A 19,138-nucleotide genomic window follows, 5' to 3' on the forward strand; every position below is an offset into this window, starting at 1 on the left:
TCATACTGAAGAGGTTTTTCTTTTCTTTGGCATTTTATGCATGTTTGTGTGCAAAAACCAAAAGTTATTATCTGGAGAATGCTGCTCTTTATTTGCCTTGTTTGAAGTCAAGGAAATCACAGTGTAAAATAACAGTAAACAGTTTAAATAATTATTTAAAAAGAAGTGGACACAGAAGTGCTCATAGTGAAATCACATTGGAAGACATATACTGTAAAAACATACGTATATTTGTACATGTCTGCAGAAAACTTTGCAGCTAGCTTGGGTTGAAAAGCAGTTTAAGAATCTGTATTTTTAAAAATAATTTCATAAATAATCTGATATTTCTGCACATTTCCTGTGAATTTGTACAGAAAGAATGGAAAAAATAAATAACCTAAAAAAAATAAAAAATAAAACCTAAATAACAAAAATACAGTTAAAGACTGTGAAAAAAATAATTATGTAATACAAAAGTATAACTGTAAGTGAAACTAATAAACAGATTAAGAAAAAATATATATTTTAAGATATCCAGTAGATATTCGTATATGTAGGTCTCTTGGGTAAAAAGTAGTTTATAATCTATATTTTTTTTTTAAAAAATTTAAAAAAACGTCAAAAAAAATTTCTGGGAATTTAACAACATAGAAAAAATCTGTAAAACATAAAACAAAAAATCAACAACAAAAAAATATTTTAAAATGTAAAAATAATCTAAATATTTTACAATATTAGGAATTAAACATATAAGTAGTTAAAGAATCTATATTTTTTGTTATTTAAATTTTTTAGATATCCATTTTAGATATAACTTTATTAGAAATCACCAGTTATAAAAAAAACAATAAAAAATAAAAAAAGAAGGAAAAATAGCAGTATATATTTAGTATATTTCCGTCCTGAATATTCATATGTATTTTCACATAAAGATAAAAAATTGTAAATAACCTACTAAAAAATAGATTTTTTTGAAATTTCAATATCACTTTATTAGAACTTACCAGTAAAATAAAATAAAAAACAAGAGAAAATAACACTTAAAACAATATTTTGCTTATTTCTTGCTATACATACATTTATATACATTTTATTTCAAATAAAGGCGAATATCTGCTTTGCTATTTTTACTATATTTATACATGGCCCAAAAAATGAAAGGGAACATTTCATTCTCACGCCATTTTGTTCTCAATAAATTACTCACAGAAGTTTACTGTAAAATAAAAAAAAATAACAGTATTTTTACTTTTTTGTTTTTCACTATTTTGCTGTATTTAAATCATCAGTTTTTTAAAAAAAAATCAGATATCGCATTTACTTGAAATAAAATATATTTTAAGGACTGAAATATGCTAAGTATTTTTTAAATTGCTATTTTCCCCAGTTTTATATTTGTTTATATTACTGGTAATTTCAAGTAAAACAACAGAAAAAGTAAGCATTTATTAAAAAATAAATGAAATAAAATAATTTTATGAGTATTTATGAACATTTTAAACAGTATTTTATTTGTAATAATAATGCTAATACCAATAAAAATAATACTAGAAAAAAAATATGCAAATATACATGTGTATAGAGAGAGAGACAGAGAGAGAGAGAGAGAGACAGAGAGAGAGAGAGAGAGAGAGAAATTGTACATGTATATTTGTATTATTATAATATTAATATTGTAGATAATAATTCCATAAGTACAGGCTAAATAAACCCACTAAGATGTGTATTTTAGCGTTTCCTGTTGTAAACGCGTATTGGATGTAAACTGCGGCTCATTGTTTAATTATTTACTGCGGACGATGAAGGGTTAAACACTGAACTGGAGACTGACGGAGGAGAAAAAACCCAGAAACCCTCCTCAGCTGAGACTGTCTCCGGTGCAGCAGCTCAGACGAACCGGTCGCCGCTCGGTACCGTCACATTCCCGTAGAATGGATTCGAGCACGAGACGGCAGAACGGGAGCCCGCGCGGCCCGCACGGCGCGCGGCTGTAGGAGTGAACGGCTTCATAAGGGCGCGTGGCGTGAGCGGCTCCGTTTCCCCTCCGCCGCTCTCCGGTGTCCGAACCGGGATTTCTGCTGTGGCGTCGGTGCGAGCTGCCCTGCCGTGTGTGTGTGCGCGCGCGTGAGAGTGTGCGTGTGAGTGTGTGTGTTAAAGAGCAGGCAGGCCACGAGCGCTCAGCTAGCAAACCGAGCGTTACACCGCCAGAGATGGTCACGTCCACACCGGGGATCCTCCTGCTGCTCGTGTGTCTCCAGCACCGGTTTATTAACGTCCACGGTAAGGCTCCTCTCCGGTGTGTGTGCGCGCTTGTGTGTGCGGAGACTGGGGGGAAACACGCTCCGTGTACCGGGGGATGAGGTTAGCTAACGCGAACCGAGCTGGTGCACCGGTCTTCGGCTGCTCCTTGAAGAAATGACCGTATGGCCAATTTAAGCGTCAGTTTCTGGACAAAAAAGCCCCAGAAATGGCTTTTTCTTGTGGGTTAAACACACTCATGTTCTGCTTTTATATGGGCTTTTATTTATTAATTTGGTTATAGTGTCGTGGAGTCACAGTGGTTGGGGAAATAACGCTCCATTCACCGAGGGGGAGGAGGTTAGCTAATACAAACCGATCTTGTACACCTGTCTCCGCCTGCTCCTTGACGAGATGACCGTGCTCAGTTGAGCTAATCAACCGTCAGTTTCTGGACAAAGAAGCCCCACAAATGGCATCTTTTTGTGGGTTAAATACACTAATTTTCTGCTTTTATATGGGCTTTTATTTATTAATTTGGTTATAGTGTCGCGGAGTCACAGTGGTTGGGGGGAAATAACGCTCCATTCACTGGGGGGGAAGAGGTTAGCTAACGCGAACCGAGCTTGTACACCTGTCTCCGGCTGCTCCTTGAAGGGATGACCGCGCTTGGTTAAAAAAGAAGCCCAAGAAACACCAGAAATGGCATCTTTTTGTGAGATTAAATGCACTCATGTGCTGCTTTTGTATGGACTCTTATTTATTAATTTGCTTGTAGTGTCGTAGAGTCACGGTGCTGGGGGAGACACGCTCGGTTCCCGGGTGGTGGAGGCTAGCTAGCATGAACTGAGCTGGTACACCTGTCTCGGTTGCTCCTTGAAGAATTGACCGTGTTCATTTAAGCTAATTAACCGTCATTTTCTCAGCAAAGAACCCCCAGAATTTGCATCTTTCGTGGGGCTAGAACGACTTACTTGCTTATTTTATATTGGCTTATATAAATTCATTGGGGGGCTTGTCTCGGCAGTTTCTTGAAGAAATGACCGTGCTCAGTTTGGCTAATCAAATGTCAGCTTCTGGGGGAAATAAATCCCAGAATTGGTGTATTTTTGGAGAGTTACAATGACTCATTTTCATATTTAAATTTAATTACTCACTTGTAGTGGAGACATGGTACTGAAAAAAAGTCTTTAGTTCTGGTGGGGAATTGGCTATCACGGACCAAGCTTGTACACCTGTCTCAGTTGCACCTTTTAGCTTGTTCTTGGGTGATTCTGATTCTTCTTTTTAGTGAAAAAGCCCTTGAATTAGCATCTTTTAAGGGAGTTAAAATGACTCATTTGCTGCTTTTGTGTGCATTTTTGATTAAGATATTTGCTTAACTGGGAAACGCTCCACATTTTGGGGTATCTTGACTAACGCAAACCAAACTGGGCTCCTGTCTTGGCTGCTCTTTGGCGGGATAGCCGTACTTGGTTGTACCTTTTAAGCTAATTCTTCCTCTTGTTGCCAAAAAAACCCTTGAATTAGCATCATTTTGTTAGGTTTGAAAGATTAATTTGCAGCTTTTCTGTGTGATTTATTTGCTTATGGTGTTGTGGAGTCGCAGTACTGAGAAAAACGCTTTGATTCCAGGGATGTAAGCGAACAAGAACCGAGCTTGTACACCTGTCTTGGCTGCTCCTTGGAGGGTTGACTGTGCTTCGTTGGACTAATCAACCCCAGAAATGGAATCTCTTTGTGGGGTTAGAACTAGACATCTACTGCTTTTGGGTGCTTTTTAAATGTATTTACACGGAGTTTGTTTCTGTCTTAAATCAGTCATCGGTTTAGCTCTACTCAGTATCTCTGAAAATTGAAGGTTGTATGGACCCTTTTGGTTCGCATTGCTTCACAGCTTCTGCTCTCCACTGCTAATTGATGGCCAGTTAGCCATGAGATCAATTCATTTCAGCCCTGAAAAAGGTATACAAACCCCTGCTTCTGTCTTATGCCTCGTCCTGATTTACTCATTTACTTCCACTGTGGGTTTCTCCTTCTGCCAGCCGGCATGATGATTTATTTATTCCTGAAGTGGAAGCTGACAGAGGGAGACAGACGGCAGGGTGGAGGAAAGGAAAAAATACAGGGGATTACGATGAAGAAAAATTGACAAAACATGGGTAGAAAGCAAGCCTTGGCAGGGTAGCGGCAGAGGAGTGACCACAGTGAATTCAAGACCGCAAGAGATCCCTGTGAAGCTCTAATTAGTAGCAGAGTGCAAGGTTAAGTTATTACTATCAGCTGGTGGCGCTTGTAGATTAGTTTTCCAAAGGCTGCAGCTGATGATAGATTTAATTCCAAGTTAATCATTTTTGATTAATCACCTCTAAGTCAATAAAATGTCAGGATATACTGTGAGATGTCAATTACAAGTTGTTTTATGTTCATATGGGTCTGTTTCTAATTTAAAAGTAGATATTTAGTGCATTAACATCACACTGTCCCTGTTGATTGCATCTCTTTAGGTTTTGGACTGTTAATAGGATTTGATTATTTTTTTTTTTTGCAGTCCACAGTATTTTCTTACTGCACCAAATCCTTCTAAAACAAGCAAGTCTATTTCTACAGCGTCTTATCACACACAGAGGATATTTAAAGTGCCTTACAGAATAAAATACAGTTAAATTAATCAAAATCAATACAGACAAGTTGATTAAAGTGCACACGAATAGCAATGAGAATCCTCCTAAATTAGCATCTGTGTTTTGCTGCCTTAGCTTATTGTCAACTAACTGCTTAATCTTTTTGGCACATCACATTCTATTTTATAATGTACCCTACCAAGCACAACATGTACTTGCTTTATGTAAAATATTAGCCAGTCATGCTGCAGACTAACCCTGATCCACAGCTATCATGCTTTGTTTTTACTGCCAAGTGCAAATAAACTCATATTTCTGCATTGACTGTATGCTGAAGAAGCCCTTCTTGATGAGGTTAAATTGTGCTTCTAGTTACTTTGCACTTGCTTTATGTAGCTTTTTTGCCGTTTTATAGGTTTCTAAAAACACGGAGTACAATCCAGTGAGCGTATCAGTGTGATATATAGCTTTATGGACTGTTGAGTAAATGAAATGTGCAGGCTCGAGACAGGTAAATGATTAATTGACTCCAAATCGAAATTGTAGTTTCAGACAATGCTATTAGCAAAACGCAAAGGCTGCAATTCAGGATGTACGCTATGCAGGGCCTCTGAACTGGAGTTTAATGTGTAAAATAATGCCTCATCTCATGTGGGAATGCTCATCACATTTTAAATTTATTCCACTGTAAATATTGAACTAAAGTTTAACTTCTGCATTAAAAAAATCACAATTAGAAGTCATTAGTTGTTGCATTTGTGCTATGCAGAGCTTCCTTTTTTGGGTTCCAGGTGAATAAAACATGTACACGTCATGGGTATAGTTTCATAAATGCACCTACTAATCATGTCAGCACTACTTTGCAAGCAGGTTAAATTATGAAACGTCTCAGGGAGGCGGAAAGAGTCGTGTTTGTCTGCTAGCGTCTTGCACAGATTTCTGTCCTCTCAGATTCCCACCCACCGTGGGAAATGACCCTCGGGGGGGGGGGGTAGCAGTGAATCAAAAGTAGTGCTCGTAATGTGCACACACACTCAGGGTAGCGTACACCCACCGCTACCATCACCACCACTGCCTCGCTCTCAGCTCCCAAACACACACACTAACCCACAGATTGAGATTGTATGAGCCTATTTGAACAAGATCCCACGCAAATTAGGTGACGGCGGCGGCAACGTTGGCCTGATTAAAATGGATGTATTTTTTTTTTCCTCTCCTTCCATGGTTACTGTGATACCACGCTAGACCCAGATCCTCAGCTGTGGGAGGGTAGCTTTGTGGGGGTGCGCTTGGTTTCTTGAAGTGGGCGGGGTGGTGGACAGGAGGAGGAGGAGTGTTCTGTTTCTGTTACTGGGGAAAATTGCATTACCATGACCTCCAGTGTGACAGCGGCTATATAGCACACAATGATGTACTATTTCTGGAAGGAGACGGCTCGTTGCAGCGCCACGCCTGTTGAATAGTACGAGCAGGTGACTGATTATCATGAGAAATAATCTTTAATCTCAAACTCACGCCTGCATTTAATGTCTGTATCCCAGTAATTGGCTCTTTAAGGTAATGTGGTAATTTCTTTGATCAAAACGAGCCATTATGAGTGGAAAGAAAACCCAGGTGATGCTAGGAATAAAGACACACGAGGAAAAAAAAATGCAGGAAAATGCAGTCATTCTGAGTAGACGAGGTAATGTTTTGACAATGTAGTCAGAATGATTTGGGAGTAATTGTGATGTTTTTAATCAAAATATTGTTAATCACATTGTCATGCTGTTTAACAAACTGCATTCCCTGTGCAAAATAAAATGACGCTTATCTAAATCTCTTCCTGCAAAAGAAATAAACTCATTTTCTACGTGGCTTTGCCAATACTATGCTGAGATTTTTTTTTCCCATTTTGTGCTCTGGAGCCACAAGAGAAGCGTTACTGTCTCCCTACTCCTTAGCTATGCGTTCCTTTTTGGTCTTTGTGAACTGTTGTTGCACTATTTTATGCAAAACAACAAAAGAAGGCACAGAGCAGGAATTTGAAAGTGTAGGAGCAGGGAGATTACACCTAACTTTGATAAGACGTAGCGGTGAAAACTTCCTCGGTCGTTGTTCTGTAGCGGTGCTGTTCAGTTGGGAGCGTTCAGGCTTCGCTTGTCAGCTAAAAATTGAGCCTGACACTGCAGGGAGAAGGAGAATACTCTCATACAGGTTTGTATACTTGAGGTTACTACTCAAGTCTGTTATTGTGCTGATAGGATCAAAGTGCAGGGTGTGCAGTTTTACAGACAGCAAGTCAATGGGTTTCTGTGTAGAGTAGTAACCCAGGAGGATATGCTCTTAAAGGAACACTGCAGTATATCATTTTCTGCAACCCCCGGTTCATTGTTTGTTTTGCATGCTGCACCCCATTTAGTACACCACATTTCTGGTGTGTTTTACAGCACAGCAAGCCATTTTACAAGCAGCACTGCTGTTTCAGATGTGTACTTTCTTTCTCACTGTTGGAGGAATCTGTTGGTTTCTGTTGAAGACAGTGTAGTTTTCCTGCAGGAAAGTGGTTGTTAAAGGTGGGAAAAGTACCCGAGTGTCATTAGCTAATGCTGGACACGGTTTTCAAATTATTCTACACTCAGTCTGCATGACCACCCAATTATAATGGCACTTTTTAAATTATTTTTTCTTTCTGACGCCAATGAAAATGCCAGAAATACAGGCGTTTTGCTTAAAGTTCTGGTATGTTTGTGTTTTGACTGCATTTTTACTCATTGTGTAATGTAACTTCCTGCAACTCCTGTGAAACAGTCCACTCATGGCTATAAGTAGAGGGAATTAAAAAAATGTCTTCTGTGCAGTATGGCCACGTTACGTATGCCATAAATCACAAAAAACAAAGTTAGATTTTTTGTTTTAGGATAAAAAAAAAAACTTAAAGCATTGTATGAGCCTATTTAGTAACGGCAGAGGGAAAAGGTGGCCTGGGTGGCATTCTGTAGATATTTAATGTGACTACTCTGGTCTGATATAATGAAGGTTATGCATCATATAGATCGCTTTTAACATTTATTTTCTCTTCAGTCAGCTGATACTGTAAAAACTATGAAAATGAAGACATACAAACATTTCAGAAAACACAAAGTTTCACAAAACGTGTCTCTAATTAGACAGATTCCTAAAATAAGCCTTTCAAGCTCGTTTTCTGTTGAACGGGTCCAATGTGCTAACTTGTGACAACACTGTTCAGCTGTGCATACAAGGCACTTTAACAAATGTGAAACAAATAAAGCTTTTAAGTCACAATTGCTACATGCACCTCTCAAACCATGCAGAATAGTCATGTTGTTTTTTAAGGTCATATCGTTTCCTCCCTGGTAATGTTGGCGTTTGTTGACTCAGTCCCATGGCTGTCATGTGACTTGTTTCATTCTCCATCAAATGAACATTGTAGAACATTACATTTTAAATCAAATATTTTTTTAATAGATGAGCATTTACCTTTATTGTGCTTTTAATTATTTTAAATTATCCTTATGATTCAACGATTTATGAAATGAAACTGAAAATCTCATAATGACTCTTTTGGATGGTTACATTAAATTATTTCCGTTTTTACAACTCATTTAAGGTGGGTGTTTTTCACACTGCTCTGCACATTAACTCCCCAAAGATGTTTCACCATGCTGAGTGTATCCTCCAACACAACCTGCTGAGTATTCAACGTGTTTTTGTCAAGTGACTGAGTCACACATGACCGACTTCTTAACTGTACCGAGGATGGCGTAATTTAGTATTTTTTACAGAATCTGGTGCAGATGCAGGTTTTTTTGGACAAATATATCTCAATTTTAGGCTTGGTCTTTTTTTAAACTTCTTTTCTCTGATGCATGATTACTGTAAAGACAATCGAGAAGTTAAACTGACTAATCTTTCTTTTACCGTTTCTGGCTCTGAGTAATAGTGTTATTTGGGTGTTGTTGGAAGATAACGTGCATTTCAAACCTGCTGGCATGTTTTGAGGTTGAAAGGGTTATTGATCCAAATTTTCAAATTATTTGGAAAAGCTTTAGCATCAGTACGTCAACTGGAGTTTCATAAGCCACTGCTGCACAAGGTGTGGCCATAAAATAATGGGACTGGTGCTGTAATCCAGTTTTAATGAAGAAAACTTCTACTGCAGTTCTTTTCCCCTTCAATATATTCCCTTCATGCAGCTGCACACTGCTTCATCCTGGTAAAAACGGTGCAGTAGGTCTTCTGTTAGTGGTCTCAGAGGATCTGTCACTTTCTATTTCCACTTCTGGAAAAGGCTAGAAATGGGTTCCCCTGACTCAAATTTGATTGTAAGGAAAAGAAGAAAAGCCTATAATGCTACATGAGGTCAATGCGGACGCTGGGATGTTTGTGGAGCGTGTTTTTAAAGCCTATCCTCGTTATAACAGAACAGCCGCATCATTTAATAGCCACATGTCGTACCGCTAGCCTTGTAAATAACCAACAATCCACAGTGAGCGTTGATGGATGATTTGGGGATTCAGCAAATTGAACTGCCAGAAAAGTTTACTGATTATCTGCGTGATCCGAAAGCCGCTCTGCACCTTTTTTATGACGCTTCTGTGCTTCATATGGTGATTTGCTTTCGATCAGCACAGAACCAAACAGTCACTTGGTGCCCGAGGCTCTCTTTATATGATCCCCCTCGCTTTCTGGCTCCGTCAGCAATAAACGTCCGTCAGCGCCGAGCAGGAGGTCGAGCTGAAGTGATGAGTCGGGACTTTTAACGTTGATGTGTGAACTGCTCCCCTCGTGTGCCGTTGTTTGGGTTTTTTGAACTAAATGAAAGCCCTGTGGAAAAGAACGGAAAGGAAAAATGAGCTTTGCTTCAAATGTTAATGCGCTGTTACCACTTTTATAATGAACTTAATGAGTCATGATGGTGACTGGTGTGTGTACCCCTGGCTTTTCTGCATATTTTAGAGGTTTTGCAAGCAGAGTGAGTAGTCTGGAGATAGAAAATGAACTACTCTGTAAAGTTACACCATTAAGAAAGTTGCTGCATTAGCGTACCAAACTGCAGACTTTCTATTGTACATTTCACGTCTATAACAGCATTTACAAGTTGTTTTACTCTTGTTTCAAAGAGTTGCTGCAAGTTATTGGTTAAAAGAATATTAAGTCAGTTACAGGAAGCTGCAATGGCTGTCTTCCTAGTTCTATTGTATTGATACATTTTATTGTTTATTTAAGTGGTTCCATTGCAGATGCCTGTGATGCTTCATCCACTGAGAGCGCTGCACAATAATAAATGGAAGCATTGTAGACACTCGGGTCATTTTCTATTTATCCCCTACAGTTACATTGTTCAATTTACATTGTGAAATAAGGTGACGCTGGAGAACAATGCCGTCGTATAGGTGGAGTTACATCCGTATAACTTCTATTTCACCTTGTCCCTGTAGTGAATAATGCCATGCAGTGACCACGCTGTGTTTTTATGCAGTGTGATTGAGCAGTGATTGTGATTCAGGGGACATAGCTTTGTGTTGCTGGGTTGCTTTCTTCAGTTTCCTCATCTTGACTGTCGTCAGAGTCTAGTTAGAAATTTAGTGGAGAAAACACGAGCACCCTGCAGTAACCCTCATGGCGTCCTGACCTGTTTGGAAGTTTGAAAATGTGGGGGGGAAAAATATTTTCACAGTAAAACTTCTGATGTCCTCATTTTCAACATTTTTGGGAAATCTTTGAACATTTTTGGTAGGGAGAAAAAAGTTAATGTTTCTTAAGAACATTCACATAAAAATCAACCAAAATCCAGCAAATTTCGCTGGATTTTAGTTGATTTTTATGTGAATGTTCTTAAAGAAAATATTAGAAGTTTCACTGATAGATATGTGATCTCTTTAGATATTTTACTCACTCTTTGAAAATATTTACAAGAATTTTCTTGCCCAATTTGGGGGATTTTTAAAAAAAAATTTTTTTTAAATAAAACTTTCAAGAGAAACTTTTATGGAATTGTTGGAATTTTCTTGTTGAAGGTTTTGCAAATTTTCAGAAATTTAATGAATTTTTTGCTGAATTTTTTTGGATTATTTCAGGCGAGGAAACAATATTATTTTGGTGCCCGTAAATGAGGACAACAGGAGGGTTAACCTTGGCTTCCAAACTTCAAAAATGTTTTTCAGAACATTCTCATAAAAATCAACCAAAATCCAGTGAAATTTGCTGGATTTTGGTTGATTTTTTTTTTTATTTTTTTTAATTTTGTGTGAATGTTCTGAAAGAAAATGTATGTAATCACTTTAGATATCTTCAGGATTTTTTTGGAAGTTTTTTACTCTTTTTTTTTTTTTTAAATATTTGGGGGATTTTTTTTAAATAAAATTTTTAAGATACATTTTTTTAAAGGAATTATTGGAATTTTCTTCCTGAAGGTTGTGCAAATTATCATAATTTTGGAGAATTTTTCACTGAATTTTTTTTTTTTTTCAAACGGGAAACAATATTTTTGGTGCCTGTAAATGAGGACAACAAGAGGGTTAAACATGTTTTATATCCTTGCAAATTGAATATCGGTATAAAAAAAGAAACGCTGCATGAGCCTCCTGCATTTGTGCAAATTTGACTTTTACGCGGAGCATACCAAACCAGTTTTTTCATGTTCCAGCACACACGAGTATGACAATATCTGGGTTAACATCTACCTGCAGGTGTGATTTCTTGCTATCTCAGCTGCTACGGTATTTTGGATGATATGTTTATGTAGCCCAGTGTCCTCATTTCTCCAGGTTTCTGAAACGAGGATCATGTTTACATGCACGACAGTTGACAGGAAACTCCCAACAACTTAATCACAACCAGGATACAAACCAAAATATAATCACTCTCGTGCCGTAATGCCAGAAGGAAACATAATTTGACTTCCTGTTTTAGGTGTGCACTTCCTGTTTTGAGCAAATGATACATAACGTAAATAACACCACATGATATGCCTGCGTACATGGAACATTCTGACTCGGTTCACTAAAAGCCCCACTTCTGAATATCTTCAGTTTGACAGATTTTGTGATGATTATTGATCCAGGATCATCAGTACCGTTAGTTCTGGAGTTAAAAATTCTTAAGGAAACTGAGATCGTGTTGATTTTTGCGCTATTTTCTTTGTGCCAATCTGTGGAACAGTATTTGAAGTGCCTTAAGTTGAGAATGAATGCAAACTAGTACTTTTTTTAATTTCTATTTTGATATTTCACGAACTATGAAGCTTTTATTTTTCAACCTAAGAGCCAGGTTTTTTGTTTTTTCTGTGATTGGTACCAGCGTTAGAAATGTAGAATATGATGCCAGTCAGAGGTAAACTTTATTAAAATGTTTTTTTTTTTTTTTTGCATTTACTCCACAGATTAGCACAAAAAAGGGCAAATACATGGATGTGACGCCACCCTTCTTTAAAAAATTTAAACTCAACTGTTATCTAAAACCCCAAGAGGAAAAATCTGACAAATGTAAGATGGTCAGGCATGAAGTTCATTTTAACATTTAGTGAATTGAGCTGGAATGACCCACATGTGTTCACCTAGGAGACTGAACATTGTGTCCACTATAGGTAGATCAGGGCCAATTGCATGTATTATTTCTGCAGATCATTGGGTTGTCTCCAGTGTTTCTTATTTTGTGACAAATTTGTCTCAAAATGACAAGACAACCTTTATTTTTTAAGTTTTGGCTGTAGAAGGTGTTGGATAAGACCCAGATTAAATTAACATTGGGACGATCAAATATTTGCTGAACTATGCTTGAATTTATTGATTTTTTTTTTGTTTGTTTAATCCAAGTGACATTTGAATAGTAGTAAGCCTCTCAAGTAATTTTTTTTGAATGAGTTTTGGCTTTTTTTCAGTTTTTATTCAGAGTCAGCTATAAAAAAGAGGAAGTTTGGTGTCATTCCTTGACGCATTTGTCTGTTTCTGCTTGGTCAGATTTTTTTTTCTTGTACCATCAATAATACATCTTGACCTAAATCCAGTTTACAGAGAGTTCTTGTAGAGTCAGAATTTAGTGTTATTCTGTAAAATGGTGCAGTGTTATCTGTGAAATCCCAACTGATTTACGCCCCTGTCTGTAAAATGTGGTTATTTCTAGGTAATATTTCACATTGAAGTCACATTAATGCCAACCTCTTGGACATCCTCCAAGTCTGCCTTTTAAAGAAGTGAAACTAGTCGACAGAACACTAAGAATGATGAAGTGATGTCCTCTTTGGCTGTATATTCAAACAATAGGTCCTGTCCCTTGTGTAGCTATGTTTGCCCCAATTTTATTGTCTTCATTCATAGTTTTGTGGAAACGCGCTTCTTCAGTGCTGCATCATTCCAGTTATTTTCAAACCATGTGTTTGTATATTGCAGCAGCTCCACTGAAATGTGTTGCCCATTTGATATGTTATTCTTAATGAAGCATTTAAGCAACTTTTATTTCCAATTTTGCACCGCGATTTGTCTTTTTACAGTTGCTCGTTTCTCCAATGCTCGTCCGGTTTATTGCCGAGGGGAACAAAACATTTCCCTCTGCCCGTTAAGTGTCTCTGGGTTGGTGGTTGTTGGTTAGATGTGCTGATTTATGGCCATTAAAATGCAGGCAGCGACACTGTGGTCCATTCTGCCATGATTGTGGTACTATGAATGAAAGGTCAGGATTGTGTATTCTGTGGTGTGAGTACAGCTGGTGTAGTCGTGGTTGAATGGAAGCCTTCAGGCTGAGTATTTACCTCCTCCTGAGCACTCGTATCGCAAGTGGCTGATGAAGAAAATACTTTCAAGGTTCTTTTCTGTGATGCAGTTTCTGAGGCATTTGCCGTCACATAAACATTGCAATTCTTGATTTAATAAGAATATCCACTCGGCAAACACCCATAAATCCAACACTGAACATGAAAAACTGCATAGAGAAGCAGGTTTGTCACAATGTCTCTGCGAATTATAATGTTGTTTTTGATTGTTTAGCCTCTAAAATGCCAGAACAAAAAGAAAAATGGACAGTTTCTCAGAAGCCATTACATCTTTAAATTGCTTTGTCCTACCAGCAGTCCCAAAAAAAACCCACTCGTATAATTTAAATGCAGTTTTCAGAGGGACAGAGTTCTTCTTGGTTGTTCGCGTGAAAAGTACAAATAGTTGAGTAACAAATGAGTCAGAAGTGCAATCTTTGGTTCCTTTCTTATCTCAGCAGAGCCAGACGAGTGCAACATGAAATAGGTCTAAGTATTAGACTTTTGGCCTCAGAAAGTTTTAGAAATTGTGGAACACAGACGCCTTTTAATGAAAGGAGAAAGTCAGCTGAAGTTGGGACATTTTCTCACAGTGAACCCTGTTGAACTAAACCGTGGAAAGTTAAAGTTCACTGTCATTTTTTCTAAAGAATTTACTGTCATTTTTCAGAATTTGCCTGTTAACTGCATACCATAAGATTACAGGGGGAAAAGTTCTTAATTTACGTGTTAATATAGCCTGTAAATTTCAGATCCACATTAGAAATCTTTTTTGCAAATGCGGATTTTCTTCCAACTTTGACGATTAAATTACACATTTTTTTTATTTGTGAATTTAAATCAGCAAAAATATCATTTAATAGATTTTTTTGCTGCTATTTTCACCATTTAAATCAAAGAAAAAGTATTAATTTTCATCTTACCTTTGCCTGTAAATTGTAGATCCACATTTAAAGTTTTTTTAATTTTTACAAGTGTGATTTTTTTTTCTTTATTAAAATTTGAGAGTTAAATTACACTATTTTGAATGAATTTAAATCAATCAGCAAACTTATTATGTAACAGATAATTGCTCTTATTTTTGCAATTTAAATCAAAGTATTAATTTACATCTTAAATTTGCCTATAAAATTTGCAGATCCACATCAAGCCAGTTTTTTAATCATTGCAGATTTTTTTATTTCCCCCAAATTTGACTGTTAAGTTATACAATTTTTAGTGAATTTAAATCCACAAAAATATCATTATTTAACAGATTTTTGCTGCCATTTTCACCATTTAAATCAAAGAAAAAAATATTAGTTTAAATGTTAATTTTGCCTGTAAATTGCAGATTCACATTCAAAAGTCAGTTTTTTTTCTTTTTCAACATTTGACAGTTAAATTACACTATTTTAATGAATTTAAATCAGCAAGAATATTATCATGTAGCAGATAACTGCTGCCATTAGCACCATTTTAAGAGTTTTTGAACGTTCCACTGTTTTATTTTGTTCCAGAGATGCTTGCTTTTACCATTTTTGACAGATTCTAGCAATGTATTAATCTTCTCAGATACTGCATGGTTTACTTTTGTAGTGATGTTTTTTTGCCTATATTAAAATTGCTTAATTGGTAGAAAACCTCATTTTATGTCTTGTTACGTTTCATACAATCGTTGTTTTTTCCTGAGCAGTATCTGGCCCAGTAGTGTGCTTTTCTTAGCCTTGTGTTAAATGTCAGACTATCGCAGTGAGTGGAGACGTCCTTTTTCTGACTTGTGCACAAAAATCGTTGGTGCAGATCTTCAGTCATGTGTTCAGTTCCAGGCCCGAAGCTCTTCAGGTCCAAATCAGTGTGTGTTGTTTCTCTCTAGAGGAGCGGCTGACCCACTTTAAACTATTTCCTTCATGATGGCAATACAGTGACTGATTTTTAAAAGGCGTCTTCCATCCTTGTAGAGAACACAAATCTGATGTAAACCTGCAGTTTTAAAAAAAAAATACTTTAGCAGGAGAAATGTTTTTTTTTTTTTTTTTTTTTAAATGAAAAGTATTTGACCTCCCAGCAGCAGTGATTCAGCCAGAGCTGTGACCTCTCCCAGGCTTCTATCACAGCTCTGCGCTCCATTTATGCACCTGGACAGACACTCAGTCCAGACTAAAGCAAGCGCCAAGGTCAAACTGTGTTATTTTAGGAGCTGGAGTCGTCGCTGCCTCCAGTACGACACACTAGTACAGACTGCTGTAAAAACTGGGCACACTACACTCTTATAAGAAACTGTGGAAATGGGGGGAATAAATATTTGCTTTGTTTCTCATTTCGTTTTTTGACTCTTTGTGAAGGAAACCTTGAAAAATCCAACTTAATTTACCTCAGAAAAGGCCTCAGAGGGTCTTAAATTCAAGCTACAGATGCAGTAAATATTTAATTTTTCCTGTCAGAGGTAGTAAAGTCAGATGTATTGTTTTGTGTCTGATTGCAGGCTGTTTGAATGTTTCATGCTTCAAGTGGGATTGTTCTGGCCATTTCTGTGTATGTAGGAGACCCTTTAGTGCTTTTTTTGTGGAGTTTTAACCTCCATTTTCAGACTTGCAGCCAATGCTGATGCGACTGCTGACTCCAGTAGACAGGAACTCATCATCAGACGCTGCTGATTTTAGCAAAATCCTCAAATGAATCATCGGTTATACCATCATTTGTTTTCTACCACTTGTCCAGATTGTTAATGTATTTACTGGGAAGTCCTGGAGAAATGTGTCCATACCAGCGTAATATCCTTTCATCCTTTAGCCAATATGAAAACTGTATTAAAGTGGCTTTGAGGTGGTGTTAATCTTTAGAATTTAATTTGTTGAAACCATCACAAGCAGTTTTTATTGCAGTTTTTTTGTTCAAGGAGTCAATAATTAGTAACCTGACTAAGCCTTATCAGGTGACTCAAGGTTTTGTTTGGTCGACAGAACATCAGAAAATATTAAACTGCTCACTGCACGTTCCATTGTTTAAATCTCTTTAGTCCAAACAGTATTTCAGAACTGAAAGATGCTTAATTTACAAGTCAGTTATTTTTCTTTTCTTCTTTTGACCTAAATGTTGTTGATCTGCCATTCAGTTATGTTTCTGTGTCTCTGGAACCATAGACAAAAAGCTACTAGTCCCATCTTTTTATCAAACCAAAATTCATAATTATGATTAAAATATTGGAAACATTACTTCACTACTTCCTTTGTTTCTTCTTTGGAAAACGTTCAATGCACTAAACCCTAAACAGTTAAACGTTTTCAGAACACACTCAGTTCTTTGCTAAATACTGCTGCTGCTGCATAATCTTCAGTTGCGTGTCTTTGTGTAAAAACAACGTTCAGCTTTCTTCAGTTTCCCAGTTTTAAAGAGTTGTTAAGTTGCAGATTTTCCAGAACAAATCGTGACTCGCCTAGCTAGACTTTGGTGCAAGTTTTTTCACATATCTGGTTGTTGTTGATAGTTGTGCAAAAAGCTGCTCAGGAGGCAAGAAGATTTGGTGTGTAAATCCAAAATGCTGGGCTCCTCTGAGTGCAAGACGGTGCTGTTTGGCTTGAAATTACTGCACTGCAGGGAACCCTTTTAAGACTAAACAAAAAGCAAATTACAGTTGAAGCAGTAAATGATTATTATGTGAACATTTAGAGCTGTAATCACTTCAGTTTTACCTCATGTGCCCTGTGTGTTCGTCTTCTCTTGCAGGTACTAAGACAGAATGTGAAGCCAGTCAGTTTCAGTGTGGAAACGGCCGCTGCATCCCGTCCGTGTGGCAGTGTGACGGAGACGAGGACTGCACCGACGGCAGCGACGAGAACTCGTGTGGTGAGGAAACGAACACAGTCACACAGAAAAGACAGAATGAATGCCTGTATGGAAGAGCAGTGGATGCACATGTAGGAGTAAAACACCGTAATAATGAGCAAGACTGCCAGAAATGTGTTGGTGTTCAGTTAAGCTCTTTCCTGTAGCAACTTCTACAAGCCATAAATACACTGTTTAGAACATTTAAGGGAATGCTTCAGTCTTGCATGATTTTGTTTTCAATAAATTGCACAGTGTACATCAATGATTGGACAGTGGAAAACAAAATGATTAACCCCCTGAGAGCAGGATTCACAGTCCCTTACACTTTCGTTTTGAGCAGTATGAATAATGAAAAAGGCAGCTAGCACCATTTTCCAACGGTTACTCAGCGTTGTTACTAGTTGCAAAAAAACTCATTTCCACCCCCCACACTCTTATTTTGGTAAAGCACTTCCACAACTGTATCTCCAACTTGCATGCTGATAAATGGTTGTCTTTACAAAACCTACTTTTGTTTTAGTGTAGAGATTGTCAGTGATTTGAGACTTTAAATTTGTAAAATACTTTAATCTGAAAATACATTTATTTTGTCACAACTCTTTATCTAAGATCAATCCTATAAGCTGGTCAGGATAAATTCATCACTTAATGCACTTCTGCTCATTTATAGATGCTACTATTTACAGATGTTCCCTGAACGCCTCACATGCAGGCTAAGCTAAATGCTAGCTCAAAGGCTGCAGTTCACTCGGACAGCTGTTACACCAAAAATGAGTTGGAAAAGAGTGAATTAACTCATCCTACTGTCAGATTTAACCAACTTAAAACTGATTTTTATCTAACGTGCCTATGAGTGGACCACGTTTTAAACTTCAGTACCACAGTCGATCATGTTCGCTTGATTGGAGGAAGCCAAAATTGTGATTGCTGTTGATGCTAGTTTCACTTTTTTTCGCCCTAGCACTGTGTTAGCCATCATGATTGAGTGTAGTGAGCTACTTTTTCTGTTTAACTGGCTCAGTGGAGATCTTCCTGCCTGCAGTTTTTATCATCAGGTGTGTCTGAGTCAGATTCCGTCTCCACATTTTTCTTTTTTGCAAAATCCGCTATGGATCGTTTCATCTTCGGAACACCGTAATGATAAAACTGATTGTTTCTGAGCCAGTGAAGAAGAAAAAGAATAACTTTCAACCATGATATCTAACACAGCAGCTACCTGTAATGACTGGAGCGTCTCCAGATCCACCTTGTGATCATCATACACTCACACAACCGCAACTGCATGACATTTGAACTTGCACACCCTCAAAAAACAGTCACATATGGCAATTTTTGTCGCAGTCTGTAGCCCTATTACCAAGGATGGCACATTTAATGAAAAGTCTGCTCAGCACTACAGTAACTAAACAGGACAAAGCATGTTGTGCTTCATTTCTGCTGCTGTTGAGATTTTTCTTTTAGAAAAGGTTCAACAACATCAGTGTCACTAATTAATAAGGAGGTTGATTGTATTTCAGAAACCTCTCAGATGTGTCTTGTTCATGGAGCCCAAGGTTGTTCATTTTGTCCTTACGGTCGTGTTGCTGTTTGTAATTAAATTTGGGGTCGCTTAAGCAACATTGTCAGTGAGAGGTAAATGCTTTCCAAATGCTGCTCACCATAACAAAGGGAATGCAGTCTGTACTTTAAGTCTCTGCTTTCAAACACAAGTCACCAGACCTTTGATTGCCATTGAAAA

At 37.5% G+C, this 19,138-nt stretch overlaps 1 protein-coding gene across 2 annotated transcripts in view; it reads left to right on the top strand.

Moving 5' to 3' along the window:
• The first annotated feature begins 1,791 nt into the window (after window positions 1-1,791).
• Window positions 1,792-19,138, top strand: part of vldlr (very low density lipoprotein receptor) — an 85,983-nt gene continuing 68,636 nt past the window's right edge. Inside the window, exons 1-2 of one of the 2 annotated variants that reach the window (XM_022203050.2) lie at window positions 1,792-2,262; window positions 17,299-17,418. In XM_022203050.2, the coding sequence (XP_022058742.2) occupies window positions 2,193-2,262; window positions 17,299-17,418 (190 nt within the window). In that variant the 5' untranslated portion in view covers window positions 1,792-2,192. The remainder of the gene's footprint in view (window positions 2,263-17,298; window positions 17,419-19,138) is intronic. The other variant, XM_022203051.2, reaches the window with a different exon arrangement.

The sequence above is a fragment of the Acanthochromis polyacanthus genome, chromosome 18 (assembly GCF_021347895.1).
Source record: "Acanthochromis polyacanthus isolate Apoly-LR-REF ecotype Palm Island chromosome 18, KAUST_Apoly_ChrSc, whole genome shotgun sequence".
Lineage (NCBI taxonomy): Eukaryota > Metazoa > Chordata > Actinopteri > Pomacentridae > Acanthochromis > Acanthochromis polyacanthus.